The sequence below is a fragment of the Panthera tigris genome, chromosome E2 (genome assembly GCF_018350195.1).
Source record: "Panthera tigris isolate Pti1 chromosome E2, P.tigris_Pti1_mat1.1, whole genome shotgun sequence".
Classification (NCBI taxonomy): domain Eukaryota; kingdom Metazoa; phylum Chordata; class Mammalia; order Carnivora; family Felidae; genus Panthera; species Panthera tigris.
The window spans coordinates 13,952,563-13,971,378 of record NC_056674.1 but is presented as its reverse complement, the minus strand read 5'-3'; the positions used below and the strand labels follow the sequence as shown (position 1 = coordinate 13,971,378).

Genomic DNA, 18,816 nt, shown 5'->3' with positions numbered 1-18,816 from the left:
CCATTGTATGTATTTACCATATTTTCTTTATCCACTCATCTGTCTATGGAGATTTAGATTGTCTCTCTATTTAAAAGTGATTTGATTTCTTTCTTCAGTAGTTTGTAGCTTCCAGCATATAAGTTCTGCGCATGTGTTGCTAGATTTGTACGTAAGTATTTCATTTTTTTGAGTGACTGTAAGTGGTATAGTGTTTTTAATTTTGGTTTCCTAGGATTCATTGCTAGGATTCGTTGCTAGAAAACAACAACAGGGCCGCCTGGGTGGCTCAGTTGGTTAAGTATCCGACCTCCACTCAGGTCATGATCTTGTGGTTTGTGAGTTTGAGCCCCAAGTCTGGCTCTTTGCTGACAGCTCGGAGCCTGGAGACTGCTTCAGATTCTGTCTCTCTCTCTATGCCCCTCTGCTGCTTGCGCTCTGTCTCTCTCAAATATAAATAAACATTAAAAATTTTTTTTAAAAAGAAAAGAACAACAATAACAAAAGATTTTAGTATGTTTAGTGACAGTGAAAAATTCATTTACTGGGAAGGTTTTTGTCGTTGTTATAGATTCTTTGGGAATCAATTAAGATTTGTCACTTGTAAAATGGGCATGAACACTGTTCTCTGTTGCATAGACTGTGGGCATTAGGTGAGGTGGACGTGCTAAGGCTTTTAGCATGGAGCTGACGCAGAATATTTACTCAATAAATATGTTTCCTTCCTTCATCCCACTTCTGAAGGAGTTATTTCTACCAAAGGGAACAGACAGTGCCCATTCCTTTCGTCTTCTATCCGTCTTGCCCCCTCAGATTTCCCTAAGTCACCTCCCTCCTGATAGCCCCACCCATGCCCCGCCCACTGCTTTGCTCCACCCCATCCTTCCCCTCCCCCACCCCGCAAGGCCCTTGCTCAGCGGGGCTGGAAGCTCATGGTGTAATTTCGTGGGATAGTGGCTAAGCCCACAAGTTTGGGGGACACGTCAATATCTTGGGGCAGCTGAGAGGACTTGAGGCAGAAGTTCTGCAAGATGGTGGTGAGGAAGAGAAAGAGCTCCATTCTAGCCAGACCTTCTCCGAAACAGTACCGCTTTCCTGAAGAGACAGAATGGGAGGGCTGGAGGTGAGGCCTGCTCTCACTGCTCCCTTCCCCACTACCCACCACCAACTGCATTCTCCCAGAGAGCAGGGACTGAGAAACTTTCAGAGACATCTCTAACCCTCTCTGAGCATCAGTTTCTCTTGTACATGGGATAGGGGTGAGCTATCCCAAGCTGTAGCAATGGGAAATTTAGGTGCCTCTTCCTTCCAAGCACACACTCAGATATGGCTGCCGGGCTCTCATCTCCTCCCAAGGAATCTCAAGAATCTAAATGACTTTGGACAAATATCTGACTCACTAAGGACTTTGATTTTCCCCATCTGTGAAATGGATACAATCATCCCTTTCCAGTTGCCTGGACACAGGTACTTGGTAGTCATGGGGTTTGCAGCTGGTTGGCTCTAGAGTAGATCTTAGAGGGACTTTCAAGCTGGAGACAGACCCCAGGCTACAGCTTAGAGACGGGATGTGGGATGAAGGAGGCCCGGTTGGTGGGAGCAGTGGCTTAGCAGCAAGCAGACTGGGGTCTCTTACCGATGGAGAAGGGCACAAAAGCATCACTCTTCTTAAACTGGCCCTTCTCATCCAGGAAGTGCTGGGGGTGGAAGTCTCGGGGGTGGGAAAAGAACTTGGGGTCTCTCAGCACAGAGCCCAGCATAGGGAACACTTCAGTGCCCTGGTGAAGAGGAGAGGGGTATTTGATAAGGTGGAGTGGGGGCAGGGTGTGCTGAAAGCACATGGAGGTTGGAGGGACAATGCAGGTGCCCTGAGTGATAAGAAATGGGAGGCGGGGGAGCGTGGGTCCCCTGGGGACATGAGACTCAGGTCTCTGAGCCAGGAAGCTTGGCAGACATGGGGGTTCATGTCTCCTGAGAAGGGAAGTTGGAGGAGCACGGGTTCTGTGTCTCTTAGGACAGAAGGTGTGGGGGACCACAGTTCATGTCTCTCAAGGCAGGAGGTTGAGAGGACATGGGGGTTCATGCTCTCTGGGACTGGGATTGAGAGACATCAGGTTTGTGTTTCTCTAGGCAGGATGTTTGGGGGACATGAGATCCATGTCCTTGAGGGAGGAGGTCTAGACATGAAGTTCATGTCTCTTGAGAGAGGAAGTTTGGGGGTATGGGGTTCATATTCCTTGTGGAAAGAGCTCTGGGGGAGACACGGGATTCAGGAATCTCTGAGGGGAATGAAGAGACATGGTGGTTGGAACAGTGTTTGATTGAAGCAATGGGACAGGGGCTGGGAAGCTTCTAAGGGAATGGGTTGCTGGGTCACAGGGAGCAGGTTGGAGGTCCCCCAAGGTGGGACAAGAAGATACCTTGGGGAGGAAGAACTCCCGAAACTTGGTGTCCTTGGTGACTCTGCGGGCTAGGCTCAGGGGGATTATGTCTCCAAATCTTTGGATCTCATGGATCACCGCCTCTGTGTAGGGCATCTTGGCCCTGTCCTCAAACTTGGGCTGCCGGTTCTTGCCAATCACCTGGTCAATCTCCTCATGGATTTTGGCTGTGGGAGGAGGGGGAAGGTATTTAGGTATCTGGGGTCTCGGGGCAGTGATGATAGTCCAAATAGGTACATCCATGTGTGCCATGGACTTAGACCATTCAAAACAGATGTTGGCCATTCGCATTGTTGGTGCAGCATCCTGTTCACCCGGTCGTGCCAGAATCATGAGTAGGCATAAGGGAGGAGTTTGGGGAATGGTTTGGAGAGCAGGCAGTGGATATACATTTGACCCAGCATGGAAGCTATTTACCAATCCGTTCAGATATTTTCAATACTTGAACACCTAGTGAAACTTGGCTGGTGCTCATCAGCAGAATATCACCTAGTCTCCGGATAACAGGGTATGTCTGAGGCTTCAGGGATCTGGGGAAGGTGGGGATGTTGCAGTGGGCTCAGAGGAAGTTTGAGGGCCTGTGGCTGCCACTTTGTTGCCCCCCACCCTGCAGCCTTACCCTCCACATCTGGGTGCTTCATGAGCAGCAGGAAGCCATACCGCAGGGTCGTGCTGACTGTCTCAGTGCCCGCAAAGAAGAGGTTCAGTGTGGTCAGCACCAGGTTCTTCAAGTAGAACTCTGTGTCGGGGTTGTTCTGCTCCTATAGGGAGAGAGGGCTTCAGGCCAAGCCCACTCCCCTCAGGGCTCTCAGGGCCCTTCTGGGGTCTTTCTCTTTGGACCCCTCTCTCTTAGATCCAGACCAGAGGTGGGAGGAGGGACTTGGTTCTACGAGCTCTTTGTTCAGGCTGCTGGCTCTGCCCAAAATGCCCTTCCCACACTCCTTACCCACCTGCCTATCTGTCCTTTACTCTTCAAGAACACTTTTTTATGGTGGGGATATTGAGAAGGAGAGGAATAGAGTCAGTGAGTGCATGGTACCGAATTGTTCGCTATTATGGTTGGCACACACAGGTCCTGCCCATGGGCAGGGGCTCAGTAGAGGGAGCAGCCATAGTTATTATACTTGGGATTGTGAGGATGTTTGGGGTGTACCTCCTGCATGCGGATGAGGAAGGAGTCGATGAAGTCCCGCGGGGAGTTGGGATCTAGCGTGCGTTGGTTCTGCTCCACCTTCTTGGCTATGAAGTCCTCCAGACCTTTCAGATCCTTAAATGCCTGTTGCTGTGGCCCTGGCAGGTGTTTCATGACTGATGGGAACATTTCACAGAGCTGGGGTTGGGGAGAGAAGAAGGGATGGGAAAGACAGCTGTCAGCAGGCAGGTCTTGATGGGAGTGGGACCTTTCTTGGGGCAAGGTAGGCACTGGGTTAAAGGCACCTGTCAGGTGTTTAAGATTTACATGGAGCTGATGGGAGGAGATATCTAAGTTTTTACATGACTTAATTGTGAGGGATCCTTTCCCAGCATATCGTTGAGATGGATTGGGACCCATATCCAGGTTTCAGGTGTTCAAGTGAGGCTGGATTAGCGAACACATGTAGGTGTTCAGATAGGTTGGGTTTTGTTGGGAGACACATGTCTAGGTGTTTAGGCATTCATGTGGTCTCACAATTTTGAGGTAATTGTCCATATATTTAAGGATTTGAATTGGGGGCTTTTTTGTAGGTATTCCAGTATTAATTTGGGCTGGTGTGCAGGTGTTAAAGTGGGGGACACACCTGTTCATGTGTTTCAGTTATTCACATGGGCTGATAGGGGCACATCTGTATGTGTTTGAGTGAGCTGGGTTGGGGGACACTTATTTCATGGTTTGGGGAACAGTCTATCCAGGTGTTTACACATTTAGGGAATCATTGTTGGAACCTGTCCTGATGTTCAGATATTTAACTGGGCTTGGGAGGTGGCACTTACTAGCTATTCTAGTGGGCCAGTGTAGGACACTTGTGTAAATATCAAATGATTTTGTTGGGCTAGGTTTATAGCACCTGGTCTTCAGGTATTCAAGAGGTGGGCTGAGGTGACTTCTTGTACAGATGTTAGGATATTCATGGAAAGATGGAATATTTTAATAGGGAGCAACTGTTAGATATTAAGGTAAGTAGGGATGGGAGTACCTGCCTGAGGAAGAGACAGCTGGTTTGAGGGTGTGTTTCTTATCTATAGGCTCTGGCTTTCTCCTTCTCCTTCTCCCTTCCTTCTTCTTCTGCTTCCCCATCCCCTACCTCCTCCTCTTTCTCCTCTTTCTTCTCCTCTTTCTTCTTCTTTTCCTCCTCCTCTCCCATCTACTCCTCCTCCTTCCCCTCTTCCTGGCCCTCCTCTTTCTTCTTCTTTCTTCTTCTTCTTCTTCTCCTCCTCCTCCTCCTCCTCCTCCTCCTCCTCCTCCTCCTTCTCCTTCTTCTCCTTCTCCTTCTCCTTCTCCTTCTCCTTCCTCTTTTGTTGAGGAGCTACTGTCGATATACAGGTGTTTCTGGAAACTGGGTATTGGGTACCTGTCCTGAGTTCTGGTGCAGCTGTTCAGTTGTCCAAAAATGGGGGCTGATTTTGAAGGTACCCTACCAGAAGAAGAGGGGAGTTTGGGGCACCTGTCTCCATGTGGGAAAGCAATTGGAGGGTTGTAGTAGGGGTGTTGTAGAGACAGACTGGGATGGGTTACCTGACCCATAGATGTAGCTGTGAACTGGAAGCTTCCCAGCATCATACGCAGCAGTGACAGGAACTCTTTGTCCTCATAGTCAAAGCGGTCCCCAAAGACAATGGAGCTGATGACATTGGACACTGTCCGGCTCAGGAAGAAGGTGGGATCGATGAAGGTGCCTGGGGAATGGGATGGGGTTGAGGAGAGACAGGGATCTGGGGGAGCATCCACTGGGCAATCTGACACCAGCCTGAGAAGTGGAGGAGGGCACCGGAATGATGAGCCAAGCTCTGAGCACAAGAACTCAGAGCTGGGAGCCTAGATGCCTTCCCCCAGGCCAGTCCCCTTCCAGGACCAGAAAGCTCTTGCATCCTCGTGGGTACTCTCCTCCTTCTTGCCCACGCCCATCTGGCTCACCTTGCGTGCCCCGGAAGGCCTCGATGAGGAAGCCCGCCTCCTCCTGGATCCGCTCCTCAATGCCACGCTTGCCCACACCAAAGTCCCGCAGCGTGGTGATGGAGAAGCGCCGGAGCTGCTTGGCTCGCTCGCCATTGCTGAACGTCACCCCTGGGGAGGGAGGATACAGTTGGGGGAGGCTGGGAGGGGTGGGGGCAGAGGTGGAGGGAGGTGTGCAGAGAGCAGGAGTGGGGGAAGGAAGGGTTCAGAGGAGACAGGGAGATACAACTCAAGAGTCAGAGAAATATTGAAAGAGATAGAGACCGAGTTGGAAGAAAAGAATCAGGAGAGAGACAAGGACGTGGAGATGGACTGACCACGGTTCTGAGTCAGAAATCCAAGAACTCCTCAAAGACACACAGAAAGAAGAGGCATATCTGAGAGAGAACAGGGACATGGGGCCAAGAAGCAGGGGACATAGAGACGCAGGCACTCAGGGTCAAGTTAGAGAAGACCAGGGAGAAGGGACAATAAGCAGGGACAGGGACAGAGGGGAGCAGGGGGAGAACTCGGCCTCAGCCTTGGGTGGGAGGGTGAGTCAAGAGAAGAACAGTGGGGAAACTGAGGCCATCGAGTGTTCCTGACCACATGCCCCCATCCCGAGCCCCTCACCATAGCCTTTGAAGAGCCAGTCGAAGGTGGCCTGCCCGCCTCGCCCACTGAATTCCTCAGCCTGGTCCACCAGCGCCTCCTTCACGGCCTCGTGTCCACACAGCACCACAATGCGCCGCGGCCCCAGGTGGACCGTGAACACGGGGCCATAGCGCTCGCTGATCTAACCAAAGTGAGAGTGCTTAGAGGGAGCGGCCCCACTGGGAACTGGCCCTGTGCCCAGACCTCACCAGTTGCATGCATTTCCCCCAGGTTCTGGCACTCAAGGGGCAGGTATCCCAGGATCTACTCTTTCTTGCCTAGGACACTGCTGCCCCATCTTCACAATTCCACTTTCCTAAGACTCCCATCCAACCTTGCCCACCCCCTGCCACAATGCCCCAGCTCAATTAGGCAGGCCCCCAGCCCCACCCCCTTCCACCATCCCCTGCCTCACGGCACCTTCATGAAGGAATCCGACAGCTGCTTTGTGTTCAGCTGCAGGTAGTTCCCAATGAGGGGCAATGGGGTGGGTCCTGGAGGGAGATTCCCCCAGAGCTTCCTCTGCCTCCAGGCAGACATCAAGACCATCATTGTCAGGCAGGTGAACAAAGCCACCAGAAGGAGCTCTGAGGCCAGCATAGTGGCAGTGGGAGTGACAGATGGCTGGGGTGGTTTGCCTTTATACCACCTAGGAGAGAAGGGTGGACTTTGGTTCTGTTTGTTAATTGTGACATTTCACTTACCAGCTATAGTGCCTTCCCCCACCCCCTCCTGCCCCGGGCTCACCGCTGAGCTTGGGGCAAGCCAGCAAGGCAGGAAGAGGTGACCCCAGGGAGATCAATAGGGAGGGGCCCCTAAGACAGAAAGTTGTTGCCCCTCAGGAGGGGCCACCCCAGAGCTGTAGACTTGGGTAAAGCAGTAGACAAATTAGGAACCTCAGGATTTTGGAATATTTGGTTTCAGATTCTGAAGCTTTGGATTTGAGGTCAGAGTGAGAAGTGACCCAAAAGTTATGGGTTAGGGCATCTTGGGAGAAAAGAATCCAAGATCTGGGTTTATGGGTGTTGCAGTGAGACAGAATGTGTGGCTGAAGATTTGGGGTTTCTTGCTGAGGAGGGATGTATGATGAAAAGTCTTTCTCAGGAGGGGAAATTCCAGGGAGTGAATTTGGGGGTCTTTGAGTGACCCCTGGCTGTGATGGAGGTTCCTGGGAGAAGTATACAGGAATCCAGAGGGATCAAGAGTAAGCACCTGCCCCAGGCTTTGACCTGTTTTTGCTTTGGACACAGTGTCACCTCTGGTGCCCAGAATCCTCACTGGGACCTCAGAGCAAGGTCAGAATCAGTGTCATGGCCTGTCTGTGGTTGGGAAAGGGGTAGAAGTCCAGAGCCACATTCAAGTAGAACTTTCCTTAGGAAAGAAGAGTAACTCATGGTCTCAGTGGCAGAGGGACTGGGCAGGACTTGGAAATAAGTAATGACATCCACCAATATGTTGTCAAAAAAGTCCCAACTGTCTCAAGGGGTGTAATTTACAGAGAGCCACACTGGTCCTACCCAGTCCCTAGGGGAGCTCGCTAGGTTCATCATTTCCATGGTTGTTGGGACTAGTAGCAATACTGATGTTTCCCATTTCGTAAGTGAGAAGACTGAGGACAGACAACAGAGGGTGGGCAAGGGCTCCTGTGTCTCTGAACTGTACGCTTACTCCCCCTTTCTGGAGCTGGGATTCCCTGCCAGTAGAAGGGGAGCACTTGAGAAGAGAAGGTGGGGGATGGGAGAGTGTGTGAGGTACCCTAGGGGTGATTGGGGATTGGGCAGGGTGGTCGGCAGCAGGCAAAGGGAATGACAGCAGGAGAGCTTTGGAAAAACTCCTGAGTCAGGAGAGAGCTGGGCCCTGGATGCTGAAAGTGGTTGTGAGGACAGATGGTGGCCCTGCTGTCCTGTCCTCGGTGACCTTCTTCCTTAACAAGAGTGTGCTCCCCTTTGGTGAGCACTAACTATGAAGAGGCAGTGTGCAAACTGTGATCTTATGGAATCTTTCTGGCAGTGGGGTTCCGTCATAGCATCTTCATTTTGCTCTTCAGAAGAACAAGCCTCCCTACAGCCACCTGCTGGAAGTCACACAGGTGGCAGGTAGGCAACTGGGATTTGAACCCTGTCCATTCCTTCCTCCATTGACTGGCCTAGCCCACCCTGAAGGCCAAGTGGAGACCAAGTCTAGCAATGGGTGGCGTGGAGACTAGCATCAGTGTTGGACGCAGAGATTCAGTGGCAGGCTCTGTTTTCAATCCTAGACGCTAGGATTGAAAACAGGTTGGCCCTGAACTTGATATCAGGAGATCGTTAACAGAGCCATGTCTGGTGCCAGGAGGGTCTGAGAGCAGGCCCAGGTGGCCATTGGGGTGGCTTCAGGGTGGCATCATGCAGCTCTGGGGTTGGTCCCAGCAGACTCTGACATGAGCACCATGTGGGTGCTGGACTGGTCTTCAGTGGGCCTGAGAGGGGCCCCGATGGGCACAAGGCAGCATCTGATAGCTGGACCCCCTGCTCAGATGCTAGCCCTAACCTTAGAGGAGTGCAGGTGCATGAGGTTGGCACTCTCAGTACTGGTATGTTGCTCTAGGCCCCTGAGCCAGAGTCCTATGAGGGAGGGAACAAGGGGCAGAGAACAAAGCAGAAAGAGGAATGTTGTTTGTTGAGTTGTGCTTTTTTTGTTGGTTTGTTTTATTGTATGTGTGTGTGTGCCTTGGCAGGGAATGTTTTTGGTTTTAATGAAGGGAGGGGTATTAGTACAGGCTTGGCAGGTATCAGTTTCCCTAAAGCCGACCAAGCCTATATTAACAATTAAGAGTATGATTAATCTCTGGATTGGAATCCCTTGTCCCTTCTTTGTTGTGGGACCTTGAACAGGTCACCTCACCTCTCTGAGTCTCATGGGGCCAATAACAGGACCCACCTCTTAGCCTATTTTCAGAGGAGTCATGGGTTCATGCGTGTGAAGTACATGGCAGTGAGTGCCAACGAATGGTAGCTGTTCCGATTACTCCACAGAATGAAGGACATGAGTAAGGGGTTCTCTAAATCCCCTTCTGGATTTGATCTTATCTGGTCTAAAGTTCTGAATACTTCTTCTTTGGGAAAAGAGGAAGGGAGAGAAAGCCTTGTGGGAACCTGCCTGCCTTTCCTTCCTTGGCACAGCTGAGCCTTCCCCCCTGGGGCTGATAATAGGACATTGACCTTGGATGTGTGTGCAGACCAGTGTGCAGACCAGTGTGAATGCACACCAGCCCTTGTCTGTCTATGGGTAACTGAGTACATGCTTTGGGGTATGCCTGTTAAGGGATGTCTACACATATGTCTGTGTGTGCACCCTCATGTCTGACTGTGTGTTAATGGTGTATGTGCACGTACTACTGGTGACTGGGTATGGGCATGTGGATGGACACGTGTGTGTGTATTCGGGCACAGTGTGTAGGCACGTGGGTCACGCTGTGTGCACTTGTCTGAGATCTGCTTGTGCCTGTCTGTGTTTGCATTCAAACAATGCTGACCCGGCTCTGTCTCCCTTCTCTAAACACCAGCTGATTCCCTTATTTTTCAGGGTATTGCCTCGCTCAGTTTTCAAGGGTTACACTCAGCGGAAAAAGCCTGCATCGGACGCATGTGTCCTGAGAGCATTCTGAGGTGGGTCAACTCCTATTGCATGAACTAAAATATCCACTCAGAAAATTCTCTCCCATAGTCTCCCCCAGGCTCCTGAGCCATTCAACACTTTTAAGACAGTCATCCAGGGGTGCTTGTGTGGCTCAGTCGGTTAAGTGTCCGACTTGGTCTCAGTTCATGTTCTCGCTGTTCGTGGGTTCCAGCCTCATGTCGGACTCTGTGCTGACAGTTCAGAGCCTGGAGCCTGCTTCCCATTCTGTGTCTCCCCCTCTCTCTGCCCCTCCCCCACTCATTCTCTCTCTCTCTCTCTCTCTCTCTCTCTCTCAAAAATGAATAAACATTTTAAAAACATATTTAAAAATTTCCAGACAGTCATCCAACCAGTGCTCAGTCAACCCACCACTCCATGACGCCTGTGCTGAGGGATGCTGAGGACACTAAGGTGACCAAGACAGACTGTGCCCCACCCTCATGGAACTGTCATGCCACAAGGGAGACAGAGCAACTACAAGTCAGTGAAGCTCAGAACACACAGGGCTGGGGTGAGAAGTCACAGACAGAGGAGTCATGGTGGGGATGGGGGAGACAGAGGAGTCAGGGCAAGGTTGGGGGAGACAGACAGAGGGGTCAGGGCAGGATTGGGTGGCACAGGTGTCTGTAGGGGCCCAGAAGTGGTACCTGTTTCAACCTTGTCAACTCAGGCTGAGTCACCTGAGGGCAAAGTAGGGATTTTTCAGGGCAGGATAGGGAGAGTAGGGAGGGAGAATTGTGGGCAGAGGAATCCAAGTGCCAAGGCAGTGGAGCATGGTCGGGTGCTGTTAGGGTGGAAGGATCTGGGGCCCTGCGCACTGATGAGGCTGTAGCCATCAGCAGGGGTCAGACCTGCTGGACCTTATGGGACTTGGTGGGGAGCTGGACCGTGTCCTAAGATGATGGGGAGCCCCAGGAGGGGTGTAGGCAGGGGAAGAAGATGGTTAAATTTGTGTTTCAGAGGGATTGTTCAGGTTTTTGGAGAAGCTGAGACTATAGATGGAGAGACATAGAAGTAGCTTCTATAGGCTCCAGGTGACAGAGGACAGGGCCATGAGCATGGGGAGGAGGCATGGGCTGGAGAAAGATATGGAAGGACAAACGAATTCTTCCTTGGTTATGTGGTGGTTGTGTGGGGTGAGGTGGGGGTAGAGCCCAGTGTGGGGGTAGGGGGGAGTGTCATGCATTGGTTTGGGGACACAGATCAGGAGCAGGTTTGAGGCAGGAGACATGTTGGGGAACTGGGCACAATCCCTGCTTCTAGGGATTTCTTAGACTGGTGAGAGAGCAGATCCGGATAAACCAAAATCTTCAATGATCCCATTAGTATTCATTAACAGTTATTTGTGATAATTTACTACTTGGGGTTGAGGATTGGGAGTGCTTCCTAGAGGCGGTGTCGTTTGAACTGGGTCTTGCAGGATGAGCTCACAGGTGGGGGAGGAGAGGAGGGCAGGGCAGAGAGAGCCTCACAAGCCAGGCTTGGCCATGTGAGATGGTGGGACAGAGCAGACGTCTGTGACCGCTACACCCCCTGCTCCCTCTGCCATCCTCATCAATCAACTTTCTGCCCTCTACCCCCAGCCTGACCCAAACTCCAGAAAACCTGGCTCACGGTCACAAGTGTGCCTGAAATCTATGACCCTCTCCCAAAGGAGATTGTTTGTTTAATTAAAGTAAAGGGGCCCCTTGGCTCTTTCAGTCAGTAGAGCGTATGGCTCTTGATCTTGGGGTTGTGATTTCAAGCCCCACACTGGGTGTAAAGTTTATATGTATATATACATGTATACATATATATAAATTTATATGTATGTGTATATATGTATATGTATATATGTATATGCATATATGTAAGCAAATAAATCAAGAAAATACTTATTTAAAAAATTAACCCTTTTAATGAAAACAGTTCATAGCAGTTAGTACAATTTACTACATTCACAGAGGTGAGAAATGAACCACGTCTCACTAGTTCCAAAACATTTCCAAGTGAAAATCTTAGGTAAGCCTTCTTGGTTTAAATTTATTTTTTAATGTTCTTTTTTTAATGTTTATTTTTTGAGGGAGAGAGAGAGAGACAGAGCATGGGGGGTGGTGCAGAGAGAGAGGGAGACAGAATCCGAAGCAAACTCCAGGCTCCAAACTGTTAGCCCAGAGCCTGACGCCGGGCTTGAACTCATGAACCAAGAGATCATGAGCTGAGCTGAAGCTGGATGCTTAACCGACTGAGACACCCAAGTGCCACTTCTTGGTTTAAATCTAAATGCTAGTACTGCTGACAATGATAGCATTCCATAGCCTATGATCTTACCCTGTGAAGCTCTTTATGGGCATCTTATTCAAGTTCTCACTGCAAGCCTGTGAGGTTGGGTTTATCATGCCCAGTTTGCAGATGAGTTAAGTAAGGCCCAAAGAAGTGGAAATGAGTTGTTTTGGGCTCCATGGCTGATCAGGGTAGAGCCTGGGCCTGGCCTTGTGTTGACTCTAGATTTCATGCTCTTAACCCCACTCTGGGCTGCCAAGCCCCGCCTTTTTTCTTTATGAGACATCAGCAAACTGTTGCTGATAATCCTGTGGTTTGAAAACTTCCTTGTAAGCCTAAAAGAAAAGATTTCAAATGTTCAAAAGGAAATAAAAGTAAAACCGGTCTTTCAATAGGAGGGAGGCTTGACCTTCAGCTGTGTTTGCTTCTTTGGGACATTAACCAAAGGCTGGGTAACCAGTGTCACACAGTGAAGGGGAGAATGAGTAGAACCAGGTGTTTGATCAGAGACTGAAGTGTTTGTGTTCAGGTTTTAGACGGCGGCCAGGATCAGGGTGGGCTGCGGGAGTGTGGCTGAAATGGCATCAAGGGAAGGCCAAGGAGAAGGAGAAAGTCAAGGTGCTTTCTGTCTGGTTGCTGGGACAGCTCTTGCCAAAGGCCACTCTCATGCCTTCTGGCAGGAGCAGGGCTGCTCTTGGAGGAGAGAGAGGGAGAAAGTTTGAGAGAAGACAGGGCCAAAGGAGACAGATTCAAAAAAAGGGAAGGGTTTTCCTAAGAGGGTGGAGGGCTATACTCTAGAGGTGCTGTGGGGAGTTTCTGACTCTGGTCATGGTTGAGTAGCTCCTACTGGATCAAGCATCCTGAAAATAACAGCCATTAACTCCAAATAAAATGTTAAAAACAGCAGCAGCAACAGCAACAACAACAACAACAACAACCACAACAAATGATTCCCTGACATCACTGGAGAGTGGATCAAAGCAGGCAGATACTGAATGGGGTCAAAAGAAAGGAATTTCCAGTGATTAAAGCTTTTGGCCTGAGGCAGGTGGGGACAGTGCCTTGAGGATGGCTGGAACCCAGGCAGAAGCTTTGTTAAGTTTTCTGAGTTGAAGGATTAGAGGACAGAATGCAGAGTGACTACAGAGCCTGGTGGCAGCAGTGACAGGGTCTCCAAAAGGTGAGAGCTGGAGTTGGGGAGCCCCAAATCTGTAAAAACTCTGCCCACATGTCTGACTGTTTGTTGAAGTGCTTAGGTGCTCGGAAACTCCCCGAGGTGGCAGGTGAGGTTAAAAGAACTTAAAAGAGATTTCAGAGCTGTGCATTTGAGTTCAGTCAAGTTAACTGCTCTCTGAAACAAAATGAAAGAGATTAATATTCTTCAGTAGAACATTAGAGAATCCAGAGTCTTTATAGTATATTACTTGTCATATCCAGGATAAAATCCAAAATATATGGGCATAGAAAGATACAGGAATATATGATCATACTCAAGAGAAAAGGCAATTGATGGAGATTGAGCCTGGCATGTTCATAATGCTGGAATTTATCTGAGGAGATTTAGAAGCACCTATTATGTCCATGTTCAAAGATGTCTGTGGTTTTGAGAAGCAAGAGGTATTGACCTACCTTCTGACTGTGAGACTCATCAGAGGTGGTCAAATGTGTCACCTTCATTGGAGAAAGTGTTAGGGAAAGCTGTGCTCTTGAGAGGAGAGCCTGTTTTGAATAAGATTGGGAAATGGACAGAAAATTTGGACAAGCAGTTTATGTATGAAGCAAATATTAATAGGACACCATGTGCCAAGCGCTGTTTCAGTGGTTGAGGATATAGCAGTCAAGCAAACGGTCCAGCCTCTGACCCTGTGTGGTTACATTCTAAATGTGTCCAGGAATTTAGGTCAAAGACATTCTGCTCAGAAACCCATTTGGGGAAAGGGTCATGGAAGCAGGAAGGAAATAAATGGTGTTATAACAAGCCAGCAGATAATAATAATGGCCGTATTTATTATTATAGCTAATGGTTATCAAATGCCATGCGAGAACTATGCTAAGTGAGATTTTAGCAACAGCTCTGTGAGATAGGGTATGTTATTCTTTTTTTAATTTTTTAATGTTTATTTATTTTTGAGACACACACACACACAGAGCATGAGCAGGGGAGGGGCAGAGAGAGAGGGAGACAGAATCCAAAGCAGGCTCCAGGCTCTGAGTTGTCAGCATAGAGCCCGATGTAGGGCTTGAACTCACAAGCTGTGAGATCGTGACCTGAGCTGAAGTCAGATGCTTAACTGACTGAGCCACCCGGGTGCCCCTGGTTATGTTATTCTTTACAGCTTTCAAGTGAAGAAGCTGAGATCACCAACTCAGAAGTTGCAGAGCTAAGGAATCAAGTCTGCCTGTTCAAAGGGCTCCATCTTTTAATCACTAGACCATATGGTAGTCTACCAGGCAGGCGTTGGAAATAGTAAGAGGAACAACAACAGGCTGGTTTGAGTGAAATCAGTTCACATACAGCTTCAATAGCTAGTGATACATACACTTTAATCCTTACATGAAGTTCACACTCGGTTTTGAGAGCATGGCTTTGGGCTCTTTTAAGGAGTTTGGTCTTTTGGGACACCTTTCAGAGTTGGCCTGCATTTGAGAATTTCCACAATTTCTGACCAGATTTCAACTCTGAGTCAGCCTTGCTGTTAAGGTAAGTCAGAGAGAGGGGATTTTAAAATCTTCGGGAAATGCACACAAAGTAGTTTGCACTTCCTGTAATTTCAGAATTAGCAAGGTCAACATTTTTTAAAGTTTATTTATTTACTTTGAAAGAGAGAGAGAAAGAGAGAGAGCATGTGCAAGTGGGGGAGGGGCAGAGAGTGAGGGAGAGAGAGAATCCCAAGCAGGCTCCATGCTGTCAGCACAGAGCCCAACTCAGGGCTCAATCTCATGAATCGTGAGATCATGACCTGAGCTGAAATCAAGAGTGAGACAATTAATTGACTGAGTTACCCAGGTGCCCCATAAGGTCAACATTTTATCCCTCTCTGCATTATGGCTTTTTCTGCTAATCCCAAGGAGATGGGCAGAAAGATGTCAGGGGCTAGAGAGAAACACTGGAAGTTTAAAATGAAAAAAAAAAAACAATTTTTTAAATGTTTATTTATTTTTGAGAGACAGAGAGAGACAGAGTGCAGGCAGGGGAGGGGCAGAGAGAGGGAGACACAGAATCTGAAGCAGGCTCCAGGCTCTGAGCTGTCAGCACAGAGCCTGACGTGGGGCTCAAACTCACGAACTACAAGATCATGACCTGAGCCGAAGTCGGACGTTTAACTGACTGAGCCACCCTATCTTTCCATGTTTAAGCTCAGTGAGTACCCCTTTGTCCTGCTTAAGCATGTGTATCATATAGCACGTGACTAATGCCAGTGCTATGTCTGTTCCCATGGGATGGGGACAAGGTCCTTCCATGTGGCAAAAGAGAGGTGCACTAGAGCTGAATTGCCCTGTATCACTGCTAGAAAAGACCATGGAGGAGGAATAGGCACTATTAAAGCTGATCTTGCCATCTCTTCTCAATGTCAATTCATCATTGTTCCATCCAGTACTTGACTATGCTGTATTTTCCTTGGCAACTCTGATACCAAGATGCGGTGGGCAAAAGTGTTTGGATTTCTATTTCTGGTGGTTGTCATGGTGATGATTTTTCCTACCCTCCACGTAGTTGGTGTCCTCTCCTGGGATTGGTAACCAGTGCATGGTGGTTCTGCTCTCTTGGGATTGATAACCAATGCATGCTGCTCTGCTAGACAATGCACATGTGGATTATTTATCTTATTTTTGTCTTTCTAAACACAGTTGAAATAAACATCCCTGTGTTTCCATCTCTGCATGCTTTTCTGAAGTATAATTGTTGGGTCGAAAGGTATGTACAGAGAAGATGTTTCTTTTTTTGAAAAATTTTTATTAGTTTATTTTTTGAGAGAGAGAGAGAGAGAGCAGAGGAAGGGCAGAGAAGGAGAGGGATAGAGAGAATCCCAAGCAGGTTCCACGATCAGTGCACAGAGCCCGATGTCGCAAGATCATGACCTGAGCTGAAATCAAGAGTCAAGCACTTAACTGACTGAGTCATCCAGGTGCTCCAATGAGAAGATGTTTCTAAAACTAGAGATAATTAGACAAATCACAAAAATAGAAAGAATTTGACTTCATAAGTAATAAATTATTTAAAAAATCTGAATTCAAGGGAAAATGCATCATGAAAATCTCTTTACCCAAAACCCAAATTCTGAATATAGAGTAGGTACATGGGTCAGAGATAGAAACTGATAACTCAGAAAAATAGAAATGCAGGGATGAACACACAAAAGTCCTGTCTCATTACTAATCAAAGAAACAAAAACCTAAACTCATAGCATGTTGCCTTTACTTGATCATTAAATTGGCAAATTTTGAAAAGAATGATAATATATGTGTCTCATGAGGGAGCAGTGTGGGAAATTCTGGTAAAGAAATGATAAAAACCAAACATGAAGGTGTTAAGGACAATGACGGATATGGATAGAGAGGGCTTTTCACACACTGCAGAGTTAAAGTCTCAAGAGCTTCTGGACAATCCATAAAGAATTCATTTGCTTTTATTGATGACCCATCTAACTGCCCAAGGGCAGAACTAGACTCTGATAGCAGCCAGCTCATCAGCAACCCATTCAAGAAAAGGAAAATGAAGTCCATATTCCCCTAATGCCTAGCTTTTCCTTCTGTGTCTATCATCTTTCTGTTATATAACTCTGGTTCTGGTCTTTGTTAGATGAAACCCATATATTACTGGTCTTCCTTGATACCAGTAATTAATGTGCTGGACTATGAGCCATGTGGCCTGTGACTGACTCTATCCTGGTCACCTTAGTGTCAGCAGATCCCAACCGTGTGCGGGACTGAGGATAGGAATGTGTCTGTTTGTTTGTTTTTTTAGTTTACTTATTTATTTTTGAGAGAGAGAGAGAGAGAGAGAGAGAGAGAGAGAGAGAGAGAGAGAGAAAGGAGATAGAGAATCCCAAGCAGGCTCTACACTGTAGTGCTTAACTGATTGAGCCACTCAAGTGCCCCTTGATGTACTTTTCTTGATGGAATGAGACTCTGTCAGTTTTGTGTGGAGATCTGGGTCTCTTCCTGCCCAATTTTTTTCATACATTCTTTTTTCACTTGCAGGTGTCACATCAACACCTGGATTTGAAGACCTTCCTGACCCATTCTGTTCCTTCTCTCTCTAATCATTCACAGGCATTACCCCTCTGTGAAATGCTTACCCATCCTCTGCTTCCCAGAAGACCCAATGGACATATTGTGTATATAAGAATGACGTTTGTTGTTTCTGGCTCACCCCATCTCAAAATCCCTTCCAGTTTTTGGAAAATTCCCTATTCTGAAATTCTTGGTGAGGAGCAAGCTTTTGCCATCCATCACAGCAGATGGAAGAGCCATTTATTCTTCCTCACCAAACACCGAGCTCTAAAGCTTTAACATGTGACTTACTGGATAGTCCTGCCTGGAACTCTGAATCGTGAGGAAATCACAAAATCACACATACCATCAGGAAGTTGTCTACAGTGGTGCCAATGGGTCAAGAGTCCCATGGCAGTGGTCCAGTGCCCAGGGTTGCAGGTGTCATTGGGGGGACAATGGAGGCAGCAGCCCCTGGCTGTTAACTCTTTTTTTTTTTTCTACTCACAGTCTGAGCCTGTGTCTCCAGAATTCAGAAAATAATATGCACTTATTGATAAACTTACAGCAGCCAGCAGCCCTATATACGTAAGTAGCCAAAATCTGTTCATGTTCCCTAAAATTACAAAGCCAACTATTATGGGGACTCATGTGCCTGGGACACATGAGGTTAAAAGAGAGATTCCTTTTTTTTTTTTTTTTTTAGAAAACTTAAAAATTCTTTTTTTTTTATTTTATTTTTTATTTTATTTATTTATTTATTTTTTTAATATATGAAATTTACTGTCAAATTGGTTTCCATACAACACCCAGTGCTCATCCCAAAAGGTGCCCTCCTCAATACCCATCACCCACCCTGCCCTCCCTCCCACCCCCCATCAACCCTCAGTTTGTTCTCAGTTTTTAACAGTCTCTAATGCTTTGGCTCTCTCCCACTCTAACCTCTTTTTTTTTTTTTTTTCCTTCCCCTCCCCCATGGGTTTCTGTTATGTTTCTCAGGATCCACATAAGCGTGAAACCATATGGTATCTGTCTTTCTCTGTATGGCTTATTTCACTTAGCATCACACTCTCCAGTTCCATCCATGTTGCTACAAAAGGCCATATTTCATTTTTTCTCATTGCCACGTAGTATTCCATTGTGTATATAAACCACAATTTCTTTATCCATTCATCAGTTGATGGACATTTAGGCTTAAAAGAGAGATTCCAAAGAATGAGGTCTCATCCCTGACCCTCTATGTCTCCCACCCTGCATCCAATTAATCAGCAAATCCTGCCAGTTCTATCTTCATAGCAGATTCCAAATCCACCTACTTTTCCCCGCTTGCACAACTGGTATTTCTGCTATCCCTCCTTCAATCTATTCTTCATGCATCAGCTAGAGTTTGCTTTTAAAATAAGTCAGTGTATGGGGGGGCCTGGGTGGCTCAGTTGGTTGAGCATTTGACTTCAGCTCAGGTCATGATCTTGCGGTTTG

The 18,816-nt window shown here is 47.8% G+C and overlaps 1 protein-coding gene and 1 long non-coding RNA gene across 2 annotated transcripts; one reads left to right on the top strand and one right to left on the bottom strand.

Annotated features, from left to right (window-relative positions):
* Positions 1–498: 498 nt before the first annotated feature.
* LOC102964639 (cytochrome P450 2A13-like) lies at positions 499–6,819 on the bottom strand. Its single transcript, XM_007087253.3, has 9 exons — positions 6,625–6,819; positions 6,184–6,346; positions 5,533–5,682; positions 5,134–5,294; positions 3,574–3,750; positions 3,040–3,181; positions 2,400–2,587; positions 1,616–1,757; positions 499–1,074 (listed from the first exon to the last, which is right to left on the bottom strand). Exons 1-9 carry the CDS (start codon positions 6,802–6,804, stop codon positions 893–895), a joined length of 1,485 nt encoding a protein of 494 aa, XP_007087315.2. The 5' UTR covers positions 6,805–6,819; the 3' UTR covers positions 499–892.
* Positions 6,820–8,218: 1,399 nt separating this feature from the next.
* Positions 8,219–17,395, top strand: LOC102961026. The gene is made up of 3 exons (XR_006211815.1): positions 8,219–8,300; positions 9,769–9,851; positions 17,326–17,395. It is a non-coding gene; the product is annotated as an uncharacterized LOC102961026 (long non-coding RNA).
* Positions 17,396–18,816: the final 1,421 nt, after the last annotated feature.